At 44.0% G+C, this 18948-nt stretch overlaps 1 protein-coding gene across 1 annotated transcript in view; it reads left to right on the top strand.

The window, feature by feature from the left end:
* The window catches only part of LOC109397730 (uncharacterized), a gene marked incomplete at its 3' end in the record, with an annotated part of 68587 nt that extends 49644 nt beyond the window's left edge, over nt 1–18943 (top strand). The window contains exons 5-8 of the mRNA XM_062854951.1: nt 18086–18257; nt 18326–18487; nt 18545–18788; nt 18858–18943. Of these exons, the coding sequence (XP_062710935.1) occupies nt 18086–18257; nt 18326–18487; nt 18545–18788; nt 18858–18943 (664 nt within the window). The remainder of the gene's footprint in view (nt 1–18085; nt 18258–18325; nt 18488–18544; nt 18789–18857) is intronic.
* Nucleotides 18944–18948: the final 5 nt, after the last annotated feature.

Here is an 18948-nt window from a genome sequence, read left to right as displayed (position 1 = left end):
CCCCAAAATAAAACTTATTTTTTCTTAGCGTCTAGCAATCGCTAGAACCGATTTGACAGATAAAACATAGAAAAGTAAAATATTGTCAAGCATGGGATTCGAACACTGGATCTGCTAATCGTGAGCTACATCTCTCACCTCTCGGCTATTTCACCGAGTTGGAAGGTGGCTGATAAACGTGAAACTGATTCTACGTTTCTGGTGAAACGAATTTGTTAACCAACCAGCACTTTCATGATGCGCGTAAAATTGAGTCCAATTTGTGATTCAGTCTTGGAAACATTTACGTTTTTTGATGATTCCGTTTCGTGGAAATTTCAGAATTTCTAAGTGTGTAGTATTGGTAAGCTAGATGATCTGTTCGTTCTGTCTATAATGTTTACATCGTCTAATCTGAAAGTATGTCCCGTTTCTGCTGCATGATTTACTAGTGCTGTTTTCTCCCGAATTTCAGCAACCGCTGCGTCTGCGTTCGTATATCCTGTTTCTCGTAGAGTCTGTAGTCGTTTGACATTTGATCGGTGTCCAGAGATGCGTTGTTTTAGTTTCGTGGTCGTCATACCGATGTAGCAGGCTTCACAGTCGCCGCACTGGATTTTGTAGATAACATTGGATTGTTGATCTTTTGCCGTTCTATCTTTGACCAGTGGTAGTAGTGCGCCAACCGTTTTGGTAGTTTTGGTGGCGACTTGAACATTTGGGTATTCCCGTTTCAGTGTTTTTGTTATTCGACTGGTGAGGCCGTCAATATTGGTGAGCGAACGAAACAGGTTTTCCTCCTCTACTGTGTTTTTGTTTTTCATATAAGTGTGGGCCACCTTACTGGGTATGCTTCGCATTTCAGATCCCATTGTGATCCACTAGCCTCTGCCCAGCAATTCCTATCCCTAGCTCCGCGTGGCACCGGCCGGACTGCGAGCAACCTTAGGGAAGATCGGATAACTAATCCCGGTGGGAACTTAGGTCGTAAACTGACAGGGAAGGGGGGGGGTTGCTTCGGCAAACCTGAGCGTCTGTTCTCCAGGAGGAGCGGCTCACAACAGCGTCTGATCCCCATGTTAGGGGCGGCTGATCTACGTCCGAGTACCAGGGAAGGACTCTAAGCTCAACTGTGTACTATGGTCCTCCGGAAAGTAGGGGGTTGGTGTCAGACCCTACGAGCCAGCCGTAAAAAACATTGGAACTGTCGATTCCTCAACTTCATTGGGAGCACCCGCATACTCGCCGATCTACTGAAGGACCGCGGGTTCGGCATCGTAGCGCTGCAGGGGAGGTGTGTTGGACAGGATCCATGGTGCGTACGTTTAGAGGTAATCATACTATCTACCAGAGCTGCGGCAACACACGCGAGCTGGGAACAGCTTTCATCTTGATGGTTGATATGCAGAAGCGCGTGATCGGTTGGTGGCCGATCAACAAAGAATGTGCAGGTTGAGGATCAAGGGCCGATTCTTCAACTTCAGCATAACAAACGTGCACAGCCCACACTTTGTAAGTACTGATGATGACAAGGACGCATTTTACGCGCAGCTTGAACGCGAGTACGATCACTGCCCAAGCCACGACGTCAAGATCATCATAGGAGATTTAAACGCTCAGGTAGGCCAGGAGGAGGTATTCAGACCGACGATTGGTAAGTTCAGCGCCCACCAGCAGACGAACGAAAACGGCCTACGACTCATTGATTTCGCCGCCTCCAAAAATATGGCCATACGTAGCACCTTTTTCCAACACAGCCTCCCTTATCGTTACACCTGAAGATCACCACAGCAGACGGAATCTCAAATCGACCACATTCTGATTGACGGACGGCACTTCTCCGACATTATCGACGTCAGCACCTATCCTGGCGCCAACATCGACTCCGACCACTGATGGTGATGGCACATAACATAAGTGGAACTCTGGCTCAAAAAGTTGATGCCTTTCCGAGTTCGAATGCTGGTATACAGGGCATCGAAATGTCAAATGCATTATAACATTATTGCCATACTATTTTTCAGTATGTATACCATTTTTCATTGCTGTGAAGTAAAACAAAGACCTCATAGATCTAGACTGGCAGCACGTGAAGATCTAAAATAGGGCATAAATTGTAATAAACTTTGTAAACTCAAGTCGAAAGTACGTTTTATGGCTTTAAATATAAAGGGAGATCGATGTGTGGAACGTGGATGTGTTATTTCGAAGATTTCAATGAATTTATGACAACATGAATAAGTGGATTTCCAGCAGCTAGTTTTGCGCATATCTCAGATGCCAATCTTCGTTCCTGTATTCTTTGCCAAAACTGGAATACTGGTTGGATCAGATGTTTTTTGTTTACCAAAATAAGTGACAGTTCGACGCCTTTTATGAAAGATATAACAGTTTCGCGTGCTGGAAAAGGATACAACTTTTTCCTTCGCTCTGACCATGGAGTTCCACTTATGTTATGTGGTGATGGTCAAACTGCGCCCAAAACTCTCCGTTATCAATAATGTACGGTACCGGCGACCGCCACGGTACAACCTAGAGCGACTGAAACAACCGGATGTCGCTTCAGCATACGCGCAGAATCTCGAGGCCGCGTTGTCAGACGAGGGCGAGCTCGATGAGGCCCCTCTAGAGTACTGCTGGAGTACAGTGAAAGCAGCCATCAACGACGCAGTCGAGAGCACCATCGGGTACGTGGAATGGAATCGACAGAATGAATGGTTCGACGAAGAGTGCAGAACAGTTTTGGAGGAGAAGAACGCAGCGCGATCGGCTAATTCTGCAGCAAGGGACCCGGCAGAACGCGGAACGTTACAAACGGAAACGGAAACAGCAAACACGCCTCTTTCGGTAGAAAAAGCGTCGCCTGCAAGGAGCGGAGTGCGAAAAAATTGAACTGCTGTGCCATTCTACCAGATGCTCAACGCATACCGCAACGGCTTCGTGCCACGAGTCGCAATGTGCAGTGATAAGTACAGAGGCCTCCTGACGGACGGACGTGAAGTGATCGACAGGTGAAAGCAGCACTTCGATCAGCACCTGAATGGCGTGGAGAACGTAGGCACGGGAGACCACGGCAACGGAAGAAACGATGATGCCAGTGCAACGGAGGACGGAAACGAGCCAACTCCCTCACTGAGGGAAGTTAAGGATGCCATTCATCAGCTCAAAACGAACAAAGCAGCAGGTAAGGATGGTATCGCAGCTGAACTCATCGGGATGGGCCCAGAAAAGTTGGCCATTTGTCTGCACCGATTGATAATCAGGATCTGAGAAACCAAACAGCTACCGGAGGAGTGGAAGGAAGGGGTAATCTGCCCCATTCACAAGAAAAGCAATAATTTGGAAAGTGAGAACTCCAGAGTGATCACTATTTTGAATGCTGCCTACAAAGTGCTATCCCAGATCATTTTCCGTCGTCTGTCACCTAAAACGAATGAGTTCGTGGGAAGTTATCAAGCCGGCTTCATCGATGGCCGGTCGACAACGGGTCAGATCTTCATCGTACGGCTTCAATCGACTTCAAAGCGGCATACGACAGTATCGACCGCGCAGAGCTGTGGAGAATCATGGACGAAAATAGCTTTCCTGGGAAGCTGACTAGACTGATTAAAGCAACGATGGACGGTGCGCAAAACTTCGTAAGGGTTTCGGGTGAACTAACTAGTTCATTCGAATCTCGCCGGAGACTGCGACAAGGTGACGGAGCCTCATGCTTACTCTTCAACATCGCTCTGGAAGGTCTTATGGGATAAGCCGGGGAACAATTTTCACAAAATCCGGTCAATTTGTGTGCTTTGCGGACGACATGGACATTATCGCCAATACATTTGGAACGGTGGAAGAGCTGTACAGCCGCCTGAAACGCGAAGCAGCAAAGGTCGAACTGGTGGTGAACGCCTCGAAAACAAAGTACATGCTGCTAGGCGGAACCAAACACGACCGGATCCGCCTGGGTAGTAATGTTACGATAGACGGGGATACCTTCGAGGTGGTGGAGGAATTCGTCTACCTCGGATCCTTACTGACTGCTGACATCAACTTGAGTCGTGAAATTCGAAGGCGCATCATCAGCGGAAGTTGGGCCTACTACGGGCTCCAGAAGAAGCTGCGGTTCAAAAAGATTCACCCACGCACCAAATGTACAAATCGTTAATAAGGCCGATGGCCCTCTACGGACACCAGACATGGACCATGCTCGAGGAAGATCTGCAAGCACTCGGAGTTTTCGAGCGACGCGTGCTAAGGGCGATCTTCGGCGGTGTGCAGGAGAACGGTGTGTGGCGGAGAAGAATGAACCACGAGCTCGCTGCACTTTACGGCGCACCCAGCATCCAGAAGGTGGCCAAAGCCGGAAGGATACGTTGGGCAGGGCATGTTGCAAGAATGACGGACAACAACCCTGCAAATCTGGTGTTCGCGACAGTTCCGGATGGCACAAGAAGGCGTGGAGCACAGGGAGCACGATGAGCGAATCAGGTGAAGCGTGACTTGGCGAGCATCGGGCGTGACCGAGGATGAAGAGCAGCAGCCACGATCCGTGCATCATGGAGGAATTATGTTGATACAGTTTTATCTTGAATTTGATGTAATAATTCTACCAGCAACTTTGTTATCGATTCGGGTAAACGTCCTGTGCAAGTTCGAAGAATGATAAAAGGTATTACGTCATATTAATCATGACAACCCAAGAATATCTCCGGTTTCTGTCATGCAGGCCCAGCATTATAAAACCACAAAATCGATATGTCATTCGGTGGGGGCACCCCAAATTGGACACCGCATTTTCCATTCGTCTTCGCGTCGCGCCCGTGTGCCCACCGCAAAAGCCGAAAGAGCGTTCGGTGGGTCGGTAGAAAGCCTATGCTGTCATGTCAAAAACGATGTAAATCACCTATCTCCCCACTTTTGACGAATGGCTTTCTTCCGTGTGATGCGCGAAGCAAAATATTATTATTGCGATTCCTTGCGACATGATTGATTTTCCACCGATTACTTTAGAGATTCTTTGTGGCAAGTCGGTGGTGGTGGAAGTTGCAGATTTTCTCTCTGCACCAGAGATGCCAGATATACAGATTTTTCTGTATTATACAGATTTTTAGAGGTTGATACAGACAGGATACAGAGTACAGAAAAAATACAGATTTCATGATCTTGATACAGATTTTTCCTCCACATATTTTTTTCCTCATACATTCATGCAAGATGAAAAATAAAGTAATAAAAGTAATAAAGAGTACAAACCCATTAAATTATCTATATTTTTCACATTTGACCTCAATTTTCAATCATTTCATCACAGGAAATTTTCTTTAGAATTGAATTCAATAAAACAAATATTACGAAACATAAAACGTCCTAGATATGTAATAAGCATACGTTATAGATGTTTTTTATGGTTTTATCACGTTGAAATCTTAATCTTGTAATATAAAACTTTTAAACCTTCGCCCAAAATGAAGTTTTTTAGCAAGTTTTCATAGATTATGTTAGTATAAGGAAAATCGAATAAACTATATCTTTGCTGATTCCTTTTTATGTGTATTGTTGTTTGCTTGACAATTTGTTGCAAGGGTCGCGAATTTCCAGTGAAATATGAAGATGTAAGGAAAATTTAAGCTTCAGTACATGAAATTTTTTTATTGGAAACTTTGCTAAGCAAAAGACCTGGGTTTCTTTATGCTTTTTATTCTTATATGTTGAATGAAAATAATGAGAAAACTAACGAATAATGTTTTCGTTGGAAATTGGAAATAATGACAGTTTTTTTAAATAATAATATCGAATCGAACCTGAGAAGAAATAGGCAGGACACACCTTTTCAAACAACTATAAAATTGTGTTGAAGATAAAAAATCGATAGAGCTTTTGAAAACTACAGAGTACGAATACAACCTGCAAAAATATGAAGCATCGGATGTAGCAAAAGGAACACTTCATATGTGATGAAAATATTTGAACATTCTCAACGTTACCTTGCAGATGTAAAGAAAAGAATTGCGAACGTGAATTGAACTCAGGCCCATCTTAGCTTGTTGAAGCACAGAGAATGCGGCATGAGAGGGTTTTTTTTTTAATTTCGGTAAAAGGCGGAGAGGCGTCTAGTATATGGAACACCGGTAATGGGAAGGGTTTTTTTTTAAGAAATTCTTGCAGGGATTCCTTGAGAAATTTCTAAAGGGCATTCTTAAGATATTCCTTGAATAATTTTTTCTGGAATTCTTTTGAATAGATTTCTATGGGTTCCTTCTTAAACTCCAACAAACTTTACACACTCTTCTGGAGATTTGTTTAAAAAGTTATTGAATTTTTTTTGTCGACAGATAACTCCATTGATATCTCCACGGATTCTTTGAGAAATTTATTCAGGAATATTTCCAAATAATTTCTACGAATACCTGAAGAATTTATTTCTGGGATCTTTGCAAATGTTTTCTAATGCGTTCTACCAAGGATTTCCCGAAATGTTTCTCCAGGTACTTCTTCTATGATGTAAAAAAAGAAATTCGGGTTATGTACTGTGCCTTTCAATTCCACTAAGAATTTGCATCCCTTGACAGATACGTATTTTGACCTCAACTGTAAGGTCGTCTTCAGTGTCTCGCACTTGACTCGACTGGACTTGACTGAAGTCGAGTGAAGTACGAGATACCGAAGACGACCTTACAGTTGAGGTCAAAATACGTATCTGTCAAAGGATGCAAATTCTTAGTGGAATTCAAAGGCACAGTACTTAACTCGATTTTCTTTTTACTTACCACTAACTTTACTTTACTTAAGAGTTAGATTTCTTTCAGAATTTTCTGCTTAGATTTATTTAGAAATCCGTATGTGAAAATATATTTATCTCCAGAGATTTCATCAAGATTTCAAAATTTAGAAATTCCTTCATGAAGTATACCTGAAAAAATAAAAATTCTGAAATTCTTCAAGTAAATTATTCACAAATCCGAAAGGAATTTGTTCGGAAACTCTCCCCAGGGATCTCCAAGATTTTTTGAGGAATTCGTTCAGTGATTCCTGCAGAAACTCATTCATGTTTGTTTTTAGAAAAAATGAAAAAAAAATCTTGACAGACTTCTGGAGTAACTCTATCAATGCAAGAATCCTTGAGAAATTTCTGCAGTGATTCCTGGAAAATCCGTGGAGGAATTTCTAATGAAATCTCTTAAAAAATACAGACATTGCAGACAAAGGTATTTGTGGATGTTTTTAAAGGAATCCTTCATTGAGATTCCCTGTGGGATTTTCTGAAGGAATCCTTGGAAGAACTGCTGGAAGTATTTCTGAAGGATTCATCGAAAAAAGAAACTCGTGCAATTTATGAAGAGATTTCTTGGAAGAATATTTTAGAGAACCAATAAAGAAATAAAAAAAAGAGATTTTTCAAGGAATCTTTGAGAAACCTACAAGAAGTGGAGAACCCTCTACAAATATACTTTGAAACATTTCTAGGAAAACTCTTTGAATAAAGCTTATTAGTAGTTCCAAAAGATTCTCTCAACAATTGCTGCAGAACTAATTGTTGAGAAAATCTTTTGAAAAAAAAAAAAATGAAAAAAAAATCCCTGAAGAAAGGTCTGAACAAATCCAAAGCAATGCCTAGAGGAATACTTCAAGGAACTATTGGATAATCTCCTGAAGGAACTTAACAGAAAAATCTTTCGGGGATTTTCTAGAGGAATTTCCAAAAAAAAATCACGACAAAATTTCTGAAAAATGGGGTAATCCTTTAAGTAGAAATTCAAGCAAAAATTTCTGGAAGGGTTCTTGAAGATTATTTTTTATAATCTCTCTATTTTTGTGTATTGTAACTTATGCTAGTTCTTCATACAAACTGAAAGTTTCTAAATTTCTGATAGAATCTCTGAATGTTTGTTAAAGAAAAATATCTCCTGGAATTGCATCTTTTCAACATACGTGAGAAGAAATTAATGGAGAAACCCCTGGAGAAATTCATTGATAAATTTTCGGAGAAATGCTATAGAAAAACTCCTGAAAAAAATTTGGAGGAATTTCCCCAAAAATATAAAAAAAAAAATATGTTAAGAAATACAAGCATAGCTTATGTAGCAATCCCTGAAAGAATTTTCTCTTTAATCCTTTAAAGAATCCCATGAGGATTTTCGAAAAGAATTTCTGCGGAAATCCGTGATTTTTTTTTGAGAAACTACCAGGAAAGTCCCAGGGAAAATTCTTGGAAGAATACCTGGAGAAATTTTCACAGAAATCCAGCGACGTAAAAGTTCAGAATTATTAAGAATAGACATATTTATTTTACTATTCAAATCCATAACGTTCTGCTATTTACACCGTTTAGTGAAAACTTACTGCAAACAGAAATATTCGTGCAAAATTCGGGACACAAACATGTTGTCTACATGTTGAACCCACAGATTTCAAACGGGGTCTGACAGGATTTATGGAAACTTGGTATTTTTTTGGCTTTCAGTCACAGTTTCAAAATACAGACAAATACAGATTTTCTAAAATCCTGATACAGATTTTTGGAAAAATCATCTGGCATCCCTGCTCTGCACTCAGTATGCACCACCTACCCACATTCAGGACCTCCCACGGGGCTGTCTTACTCGGTGACATGTGATTTATGACTGGCTTGGCTTTTGTATTGGCATGTAGGTATAGTTAGATACATAGTGACCGAACAAAATTTATTGCTGGTGACTTGGTGAGTCATCGGCTGGATTCTAATGTGTTACTTATAATGACATTATGCGGAGATTAACGTGAAACTTACTGAATCGTAAGAATTCAGACTCGTAAGAATTCCGACCCAAAATTTTAGAAACAAAATTATCAGCAGTACACAATTATTCACACAAATTTCAACTAAATTAAATTTCCCTTATTGATTGTGCTCTCGTCCTGTTCCTTCGTAGTTGAAACCCCATCTTTGAAAGGAGGGATAGCTTCGAAATTGCCGCACAGGCGCGTGTCCATTTTCACTGCCCCATTTCAAAACGGTACTGCAACATTTTGGCTGGGTCGTTCCGTTTCACTGTTCGAAATTGGCTGGGCTGAACACCAGCAATGGCAATGACAAAGCGTGGACAGGAAAAAAAAAACTTTTTTCGGGGGTAGATTTTCCTTTCAATAGAAGAATGCCTGGAAAGCAACCGAACGACAACGCTAACGTCGCACCGTCGAAACTCTAGTAAAACTAGTAGCGTAAGTAGTTGACTAGCCTAATTGACTCCAGACACGAACAGAGGGGAAATCTACGATTTTCCGAACCGTGACTATCACATAACTTGTGTTTTACTCCTTTTTTTTCGGGTGCATCATCGATCGATGACGACGAACGGCATAAGAATTGGAGAACGTTGAGAAGGGAATGGAAATGTCACATCGAGAAAGTTATAGATTTCATGTGGGCACGAATGGTTCAAATATAGTAAAATTTCGAATTTCTATGCTATCATCGGAGTTAAATCTCTTTTGTTTTTGATAGTAAGAACTTCATATTCCTACTCTTTGGGACAACATCTCAACTAGCACAAAGCCTGCTTTACAGTTCAGTATAATATTAGAACTTCTACAGTATTGAATGTGAACCCACAGCTTTAACCCTCGAGCGATCGCGCTGTTGTATTTTGTACAACACGTTGAAAAAATCTCGCTTTTTGTGTTCAGCATTAGCGAGGTGCTGATGGTGGTGGACAACCACGCGAGTTACGGAAGGTTAATTGCAAGAGCCTTACAGATCTGAAGGAATGCTGTCGAGTGGTAACGAGATTCTCTGGACCGTTATGTGTTTCCTCTCGAAAGTATTAACGCAAAGATGCGTAAGCTGAGGCACAGAAAGGCTGGATAATTCGCGCAATACAGATCCCATTGACATCACTAGCCTCTGCCCAGCAAGCCCTATCCCTACCTTCGCGTGCAACCTTAGGAAAGATCGTGAATTTTGTTCGTAGGCTGACAGGAAAAGGGGGTGTTGTTTTAAGTACTTTAAGTACAAACCTGTGCGTCTGTTCTATAGGAGGACCGGTTCCCAACAGTGTCTGATCCCCATGTTAGGGGCGGTTGATCAACGTCCGAGTACCGGGCGGGCGGAACAACATCAGCAAAGACCTTAAAAAAAGGTCTGTTGAAGCTCTGCTATTCGGTAGCCCAGGCCACGAAAGAGTACGATCTCTTGGTTGAGCGACGGGGTAGTGTAGCCGACGCGTGTAGAGTGGAGCGGTCCACGCAAACGGGCCGCCACTCTACGAACAGCACGACTAGGGTGCAGCCAGGTGGGGCTACAGAAACGACTAAAAACACGGCCCAAGCCAAAAGGCCGAGATCTGTCGACGAGGAGCGCCCAGTGAGGGGTTAACGCCCTATGCACTGGTCCTCAAAACAGAGGGAGATAGGTACGCAGACGTGCTGCAGGATTCTTCTTCTTCTTCGTCTTCTTGGCGTAACGTCCTCACTGGGACAAAGCCTGCTTCTCAGCTTAGTGTTCAATGAGCACTTCCACAGATTTTAACTGAGAGCTTCCTCTGCCTATGACCATTTTGCATGTGTATATCGTGTGGCAGGCACGAAGATACGCTATGCCCAAGGAAGTCAAGGAAATTTCCTTTACGAAAAGATCTTGGACCGACCGGGAATCGAACCCGTCACCCTCAGCATGGTCATGCTGAATACCCGTGCGTTTACCGCCTCGGCTATATGGGCCCTGTGCCGCTGGATATGCGAGGCGAAAATCATCTCTCGGAGCTAGGCGTGGATGTCAAAAGCATCCGGCGCACTAGGACAGGTTAGACGATGCTGGTGTTCAAGAAGGATGCGATCAATAAGGGCTCTTCATACACGGCACTAGCACAGGAAGTCCAACGCGGTAGAGCTCTCTGCCGTCCTCAAGCAACAGGTGTATGGTAGACGCGCCGAGTGCATCGATCCACATACGGAGGGTCCCAGCAGGCACGCAGATCGCTACGGTCAAGCTTCCCATTGGGGAGGCGAATGAGGCGGCTGCGAAGAGCATGATCGAAGTCGGCTGATTAGAGTGTCCGCTCAGCATCTACGAGCCGTCAGAAGTGTGCTTTAGGTGCTTTGAGCGAGGACACAAGTCGTGGACATGCAAAGGCCCCGACAGAAGCAAGCTCTGCAGAAGGTGTGGAATAGAAGGTCACTTCGCCAAGGAGTGCAATTCGGCACCAAAGTGTCTGATTTACACGGTGAACAAAGGCCACGTGACGGATGGGCTTAAGTGCCCAAGCATGAGTAGGGGACAGAACCGCCGAAAATGACTTGGGTCACACAATTGAATTAGCGGGTAAGACTAAGAAAGCGGCGATCTGTACAACCGGTCGGTACCCGGTCCAATTGCGAAGATCGACGGGGTCTACTACTGCAGTTGCTATGCCCCCTCAGGTGGCCGGGAGACCAGTTCTCGTCTATACTCGCTAGTAAGCGCACTAGTAGGATTGTGTACCTTGGTCATCAGTGTGGACCGGGGGCGGTCGAGTGGGGCAGTCGCTCGGCGAACGAGAGAGGTTGTGCTTTACTCGAGGCTATGGCGGGATTAAACGTCGATGTTGCGAATGTAGACAGTACGAGCACCTATAGCAGGAACGGTGTGGAGTCCATCATTGATGTGACCTTCTGGAGCCCGGGTCTTAACCCTAGCTCAGATTGGAGAGTTGACAACGGGTACACGCATAATGCAATGATCTCGGACCGATGAGTTGAGAGCGGAGCGAGAGGAGTCATACAGGGTGGCAAAATTGGCACTGAACAAGGAGATTAAGGCGCGTAATCGGGTATGCTTCGTTAATCTCTGTCCGACGGCCAACACAACCCCCTACACAACTACCTACAGGGTAGTCATGTACAAAATGGAGAGTACATCTGCACCACCGGAACGCTCTCCCGAGAGGCTGCAGAGGATAGTGGAAATGTTGTTCCCGCACTATCAGGTAAGACCATGGGCACGCTGCAAGACCACTTCGATCCGAGTGAGGTTCCCCCAGTGACAAATGACGAGCTAACCGCAATTGCGAAATCACTTGTTGAACAAGGCCCCGGGCCCGGAGGCTTGCCCTGCCATGGTCAGACTGGCTATGCAGAGGTGCTTGGATAGAAGCGTGTTCCCGGATAGGTGGAAAGGCAAAAATTGATTCTACTGCCCAAGCACGGGAAGCCATCGGATGACCCATCGGCATATACAGGGGATACTCAAAATAACTGGGACAGGTAAAATGTTCACTTTTCGAAAAATGTTCAACTCGCTGTAACTTTTCGAAAAGGGCATCAAATATTCTCAAATTTTTACTGTAAGTTCATCAACTAGTTGTGTATCAGTGGTTCAAATTTGGAAAAGATCGAGCCATTCTACACGAAGTTATAAACATTCTAGAAAAAGGCATAATTATCCGATAGCCAACTTTGAGCTGTTATATCTCCGGATTCAATGAACCGAATGCAATGAAATTTTGACCATTCAAGACTTATATAATGAACTCTGGAAAACATTTGACTTTACTTGAAATTTTGAACAAGAAAAAAAGTTATAGCGATTTTGTTTTTTCCACGTTTTTTTAGTAAATTTATCTATTTTTCATGTGCATCCCATTACTTTTTCAATTTAATGCCGGCTATTTGGTAGCGTTCCTTTCAAACATAAATATATTCAAGTCAATTAGAGGGAATTTAAATGAACTATCATTACTACCTCGAATTTTGAAACGATGATGAAGTTTTGGATAAATTGGTGTTATATTGGAAAAAATTTCTAATCGTTATAATTTTCTTTCGTGTAAAGAATTTTAAGTTTAGTCAAAAGTTTTAAATAGCTTATTATATAAGTCATAAGTGATCAAAATTTCATTGCATTCGGTTCATTGAATCCGGAGATATAACAGCTCAAAGTTGGCTATCGTATAATTATACCTTTTTCTAGAACCTTTATAACTTCGTGTAGAATAGCCCGATCTTTTCAAAAATTTGACCACTGATACACAACTAGTTGATGAACTTGCTGTGAAAATTTGAAAATATTTGATGCCTTTTTCGAAAAGTTACAACGAATTGAACATTTTTTGAAAAGTGAAAATTTTACCTGTCCCAGTTATTTTGAGTATCCCCTGTAGACCAATCTGCCTATTAGACACGGCCGAGAAACTCCTAGAGCGGATCATTCTGTTGAGGTTATTGGTCCACACTGAGATGACGGACAACGCGGGGCTATCAGATAGCCAGTTTGGCTAACGACATTATCCTGGTGGTATACGGTAAGTCAGTTGAAGAGGTTGAGCTGAAGGCAGTGCATGCGATCGACATAGTGGAGGGCTGGATGAGGTCGAGGTAACTGACACTCGCACACCACAAGACGGAGGTGGTGGTGGTGAACAATCGCAAATCTGCACAACAGGTAGAGGTCACCACGGACGGGTGCTCGATCAGGTCCATGCGCTCTGGGGCATCTTGGAGTTATGGTCGACGACAAGTTGAACTTCAGTAGTATGCCTGTAAAAGGCGAGCGTGGCGGTTACGGCATTATCGAGGATGATGTCAAACAGTTCAGCAGTTGTCTCGAGCAAGCGAAAGCTGCTTGCGTCAGTAGCGGTGTCCATACTACGGTATGGCGCTGCTGCATAGTCGAATGCGCTCATGGTGAAGTAGAATGTAGAGCGACTAGAAAGCATGCACAGGATAATGGACAGCCAGTGCATACCGGACCGTCTAACTGAGCAGCAGTTAGACGCGGGTAACGACGTTTAGCAACGGAGAATTGCGGTTTTTCCGGTTATTAACCTTCACATCCCGACCCTCGACAACTCATTTTGAAAATGCTGGCATTTCGTCAATTTTCATCCGGTTTTTTTGAAGTCGCCCTTAATCGATCATAAATTGGTGCAAGTTTAGTACACTCAAGTGGTCATGTAATATATGGAACCATTCCGGAGATATTCCGGATTGTACTGGGGTCAGGGGGTGGGGGAGGGTTCTGTTTTGCCAAATGGCTAAAAAATGATCATTTTGTGTGTTATTGTGTTTGAGCGGCCACCGCGGAACCTGTTTCAGGTGTTCCGGAGTGACCATGTCAGTTGCTGCATACTTCAGTCAATTTTGTCTGCCCCATTCTCTTGAAATCATGAAGTTTGATACGCCGCAATGCATGTTTTGGTTGCATACCAGAAATGTTCCCGATGTCACCCCCGTGAGACCTGGCACAAATTTCCCGAATGGAGGAGAACGTGCCTCTAGAGCCGACCTACTGATACCCGTGAGACCTATGCTAGATGTTCCGGGGTGGCCATGTTAGTTGATACAGACTTCAGAGTATCGTTTCTGACTAAGTCATTCGAAATCATGAAGTTTGATATGTCGCACGACATGTTGTGGATGAAAACCAGAAGTGTCCCCAATGATGCCCCCGTGGAACCTGTCACGGTGATCCGGATGGGTCAATTTATTCAAATCTGATTATCGCAGTTGTATTTTATTGTCCGCAATGAAAATTCCGCTCAAAAACGAAGATTTAAACACAAAAACACACGAAATAATCTTTTTTAGCCATTACGGCACCCTCCATGACCCCAGTATAACCCGGAATATCTCCGGAATGGTTCCGGATATTGCATGGCCACTTAGGTGTAATAAACTTGCACTAATTTATGATCGATTCAGGGCGACTTCAAAAAAATTGGATGAAAGTTGACGAAATGCCAGCATTTTGAAAATGAGATGTTGGGGGTCGGGTATGTGAAGGTTAAAGGAAGTGTGAACGGTTCATCTACTTGTAGAACTTCTGTATGTCCTTAGCGCGGTACAGCTCTTCCATCGCTTCGCGATCTCGATCGTCCTTCCTTACGAATCAGCCTTAAAAATCATTGTAACGGAAAATCAGCAACAGAATAATACGAACTGAGACCAACGGCAACGATCCCAGCGAACAATAAGGACTAGCGATTGCAAACTCGGTACGTGGAACTGACTATCTCCTAACAACTTCATTGGGGGCACCCGCATACTCGTCGATCTATTGGAGAACCGTGGGTTCGGCATTGGAGCGCTGCAGGGGGTGTGTTGGAAAGGATGCATGGAGCGAACTTTTATAGGTAATCATACCATCTACCAGAGTTACGGCTACACACGTGAGCTGGGCACAGCTTTCATCGTAATGGGCGACATGCAGAGGCACGTAATCGGTTGGTGGCCGATCGACGAAAGAATGTGCAGAGATTAAGAGCCGATTCTAATTTCAGCATAGTAAACGTACACAGCCCTCACGTATCATAGGATACCCAAACTCAGGTAGACCAGGAGGAGGAATTCAGACCGACAATTGAAAATTTCAGCGCCCACCAACTGACGAACGAAAACAGCCTACGACTCATTGATTTCGCCACCTCCAAAAATATGACCATAAGTAGCCATTTAAGAAACACAGCCTCCCTTATCGTTACACCTGGAAATAATCACAACGGAAGGAATCGCAAATCGATCACGTTCTGATTGATGGACGGCACTTCTCCGACATTATCGACGTCGTGGCGCCAACATCGTCTCCGACCACTACCTGGTGATGGCCAAACTGCGTCCAAAACTTTCCGTCATCAACAATGTACGGTATCGGCGACCGTCACAGTATAACCCAGAGCGACTAAAGCAACCTCGAGGCAGCGTTGCCAGATGAGGGCGTACTCGATGCATCGATTGTTCTCCAGTAGTCCTCTAGGCCCCTCTAGAGGACTACTGGAGAACAGTAGATGCGAAATTATAACACTGTGGTATGCTCGCTATATTAGAATGCAAGATCCAGTCGTAATCTAGCATCCATGGAAGAAAACTTAGAGAACGTTCAGGCATTTCATGCACAATAATCAAAAATGTGCCAAAATTCTCAGTGTCGCTTACGTCACTTTACAGAATTACGGCAGATCGGCCAGTCTGTCCCATTCACAAGAAAGGTGACCATTTGGTATGTGAGAAATAAAGAGCGACCACTATTTTGAATGCTGCCAACAAAGTACTATCCCGGACAATCTTTCGTCGTCTGTCAACTTAAACGAACGAATGTGTGGGAAGTTATTAAGCCGATTTCATCGATGGTTGGTCGACAACGGACCACATTTTTATCTTACGGCAAACCCTACAGAAATGCCGTGAATGCCAGATACCAACGCAACACCTGTTTATCGATTTCAAAGCTGCCTACGACAGTATGAACCGTGCAGAGTTGTGGGAAATCATGGACAAAAACCGGCCTTCCTGGGAAACCGACAAAACTGATTAAAACCACAATGTAATGTGTCCAAAACTGCGTAAGGGTTTCGGGTGGATTATCCAGATTACTCAGATTTCGTCGGGATCTGTGACAAGGTGACGGACTCTCATGCCGACTCTTCTACATCGCTTTGGAATTGTAATTTCTCAAAAATGATTTGAAATAGAAAACTGTGTATGAGGATATTCAATGTTCAGCAAAATGTACCCTAGTAGACGATTTGATCGGCGAGATAATTTACGACTTCAACCTGTCCCATGTCCCACATGCCACGTAGGTTCTGTCCGTGAATATCCATGCTGATGGAGAGCTCCCTAACTGTCCCTTTCCGTGTCCTATTCAACGATGAATACTTTTTCAGTATTCCTCTAGGCAGGCAGGCAGTCTGTGCAGTGCTATAGCTATCTGTCGTATGGAAAATGTGAACCATAAAAATTAAGGAATGATAGCGCACACGGAAGCGGCGGCAGCAGCAGCCCAAGCAAGGTTCCACATGAATAAACATTTACATTTATGGACTGCGGATATTGGTTTCCTCGCGTTCCTTTTCTCCTGGGGACCCTTGGCCCAGACTAAATTCCGCGCAGGACATTCGTCGTCCTGCTGGTGCAGCGGGGAGATCAGCGATGAATGCACCTCTTTAAAGAAGGTTCGGCAACAGACAAAAAGGTTTGATTTGCCAACTGTTTAGATCAACGTATGTGACGTCTGTTTGTCTTTGGTTCGGTTTGGTTACGTAGCCTTAAACTAGTTTTGAACGACTTCTCGTAATCTCCTACGTCACATTTTATACCGGCTCTCCCTAGATGTGGAAGTAAATTCAAATGTGTGAGCTTTCTGGTGTATGATTAATGGTTTCAGCGTAAACATTTACGAGGTTTTGAGTCCTGAAGACGTAGACAAGGATACAGGACACGTGCTGAAGGGGGAGAAACATGCACCACAACGCAACATGCAAGTACCTAGGTACATACCTACGAGAATAGGATACAGGTGTGTAATGGCCATTCCGGGGTGCAGTTAAGTGTACCATTTTCATGGTTCACTGAGCATCGTCCATCGGTCGCGGATCGGTTAAAACGGGGAGAAAGGACATTCTACATTCATAAGTCTAGGAGAGGGAAGCAGCGGCCCGAAAGAGGCATGCCGTGACAGACAAATTGCCGTTGAATCGACGTTGCACGATCTACCGCGCGGCGACGTCACGTGTAATGGATACAGCAGAGGGAAGGATTCGTTTAAAGGGCATGACGCGACGGTTGACGACGGTTATGCTCGGTCAGCGTAAAAGCGTGAGAAATTTTGCAGTGCGACAGCGAGAATAGGATCTAATCATGTTGTTATATGGAGGTTCATGAAACCGATGCGGTAAATTTACAGCTTTTCAGTAAGACCGTGCCAGGGAGGCCTGGGTTCTAATCTGAGAAGAAAACTATGTCCCAGTTGGGATGTTACGTCAAGAAGAAGATGCTGATATTTAATGATCTATATGCATGTTCAGTCTAGTCTAGTCTACACGTACACAGCCATCGCTCTGAAGAAACCTAGCAAATGGTAAAATCGACTACTTTTCCTTTTTCTTGTTAATGTTAATACTTGCAAAATATCAGAGATACATTACAAGTATTGAATCGGCTAGACCTACTGTGCAACGGTAATGAATATACAAAACCATTGAACGACAACATCTCGTCAACCGCTTCATATAGTATGTGTTGATGTTAACAAAACGTTGGGAGTGACGCTGCTAAGAAAGTTAATGTCACTCCATTGAAGTTCTTCGTCCTGGGATGGGAAAGAAAAAGATGTTGATAATAATCTAGCCTAGATTTACATATAAATGAATATAATTCTGATTTCTTTCAGAGACCATTTCCCGTTCTACAAATCGAATGATGACCGGTGGAAGAACTCCGTTCGTCATAACCTGTCGATCAACCCACACTTCCGGAAAGGCAATAAGGCACCGCAAGGAGCCGGTCACCTGTGGACCATCTCCAGCAGGGATTCGGAAGCCAACTTCCTAGCGTGGGAACATGTAATTAACCCGATTCAATCTTCCAAGATAGATTGGTATTGAAGAAGCTTTATTGTTGTGATTTTCAGAAACGCCAACGGTTAGAGCTGTTCTTCAAAATGGAAGCTGCCAATGCCAAAAACCAGAAGGATCCACCACCTGGATCACCCACGTCGGAAGAGATCGCTGCAGCAACGGCCAGTTTAGCGCAGTACGAGCCACATTCTCCCGGTCACGGACCCCTCAACGAGGTACATTTCAATCAGATTCTCCATCAGCCATCAGTTTCCAATATCCACTCCCTACAGACCTTAGACTACCGGCACGCGCAACCGGGCTCATCCGGTCAACATCTACAGTCACCCCTGGCATCCCAGCAGCAACCGCCAATGTACGCAAACGTCCAGAGCAATCAGTTCGAGGTCGTTCAAGGTGAGGAACTGAAACGATCGGCCGGTGAAATTCTGAACGGCATTCGACGCAACGTCGAGGTTCAGATTGTCCATCCAGTCAATTCAAACAACTTCCAGGCGTATGCATTGCTCGACTCCGGTACTTGATCTCTATCCCCAGTCCCTTCAAACCGACATCTAACCACAAGAACCCCTCCATACTTTTCAGATTACTACCTGGCGGACTACCTGAACCCGGTGTCCAAGGAGGAGATCGTTCAGGAGTGCGGCCTTCGGTCGGCTGCAGGTCACCGATCTGA

The sequence above is a fragment of the Aedes albopictus genome, chromosome 1 (genome assembly GCF_035046485.1).
Source record: "Aedes albopictus strain Foshan chromosome 1, AalbF5, whole genome shotgun sequence".
NCBI classification, from domain to species: domain Eukaryota; kingdom Metazoa; phylum Arthropoda; class Insecta; order Diptera; family Culicidae; genus Aedes; species Aedes albopictus.
Note: the sequence above shows the minus strand (reverse complement) of the source record. Positions and strands in the feature narration are given on the sequence as shown.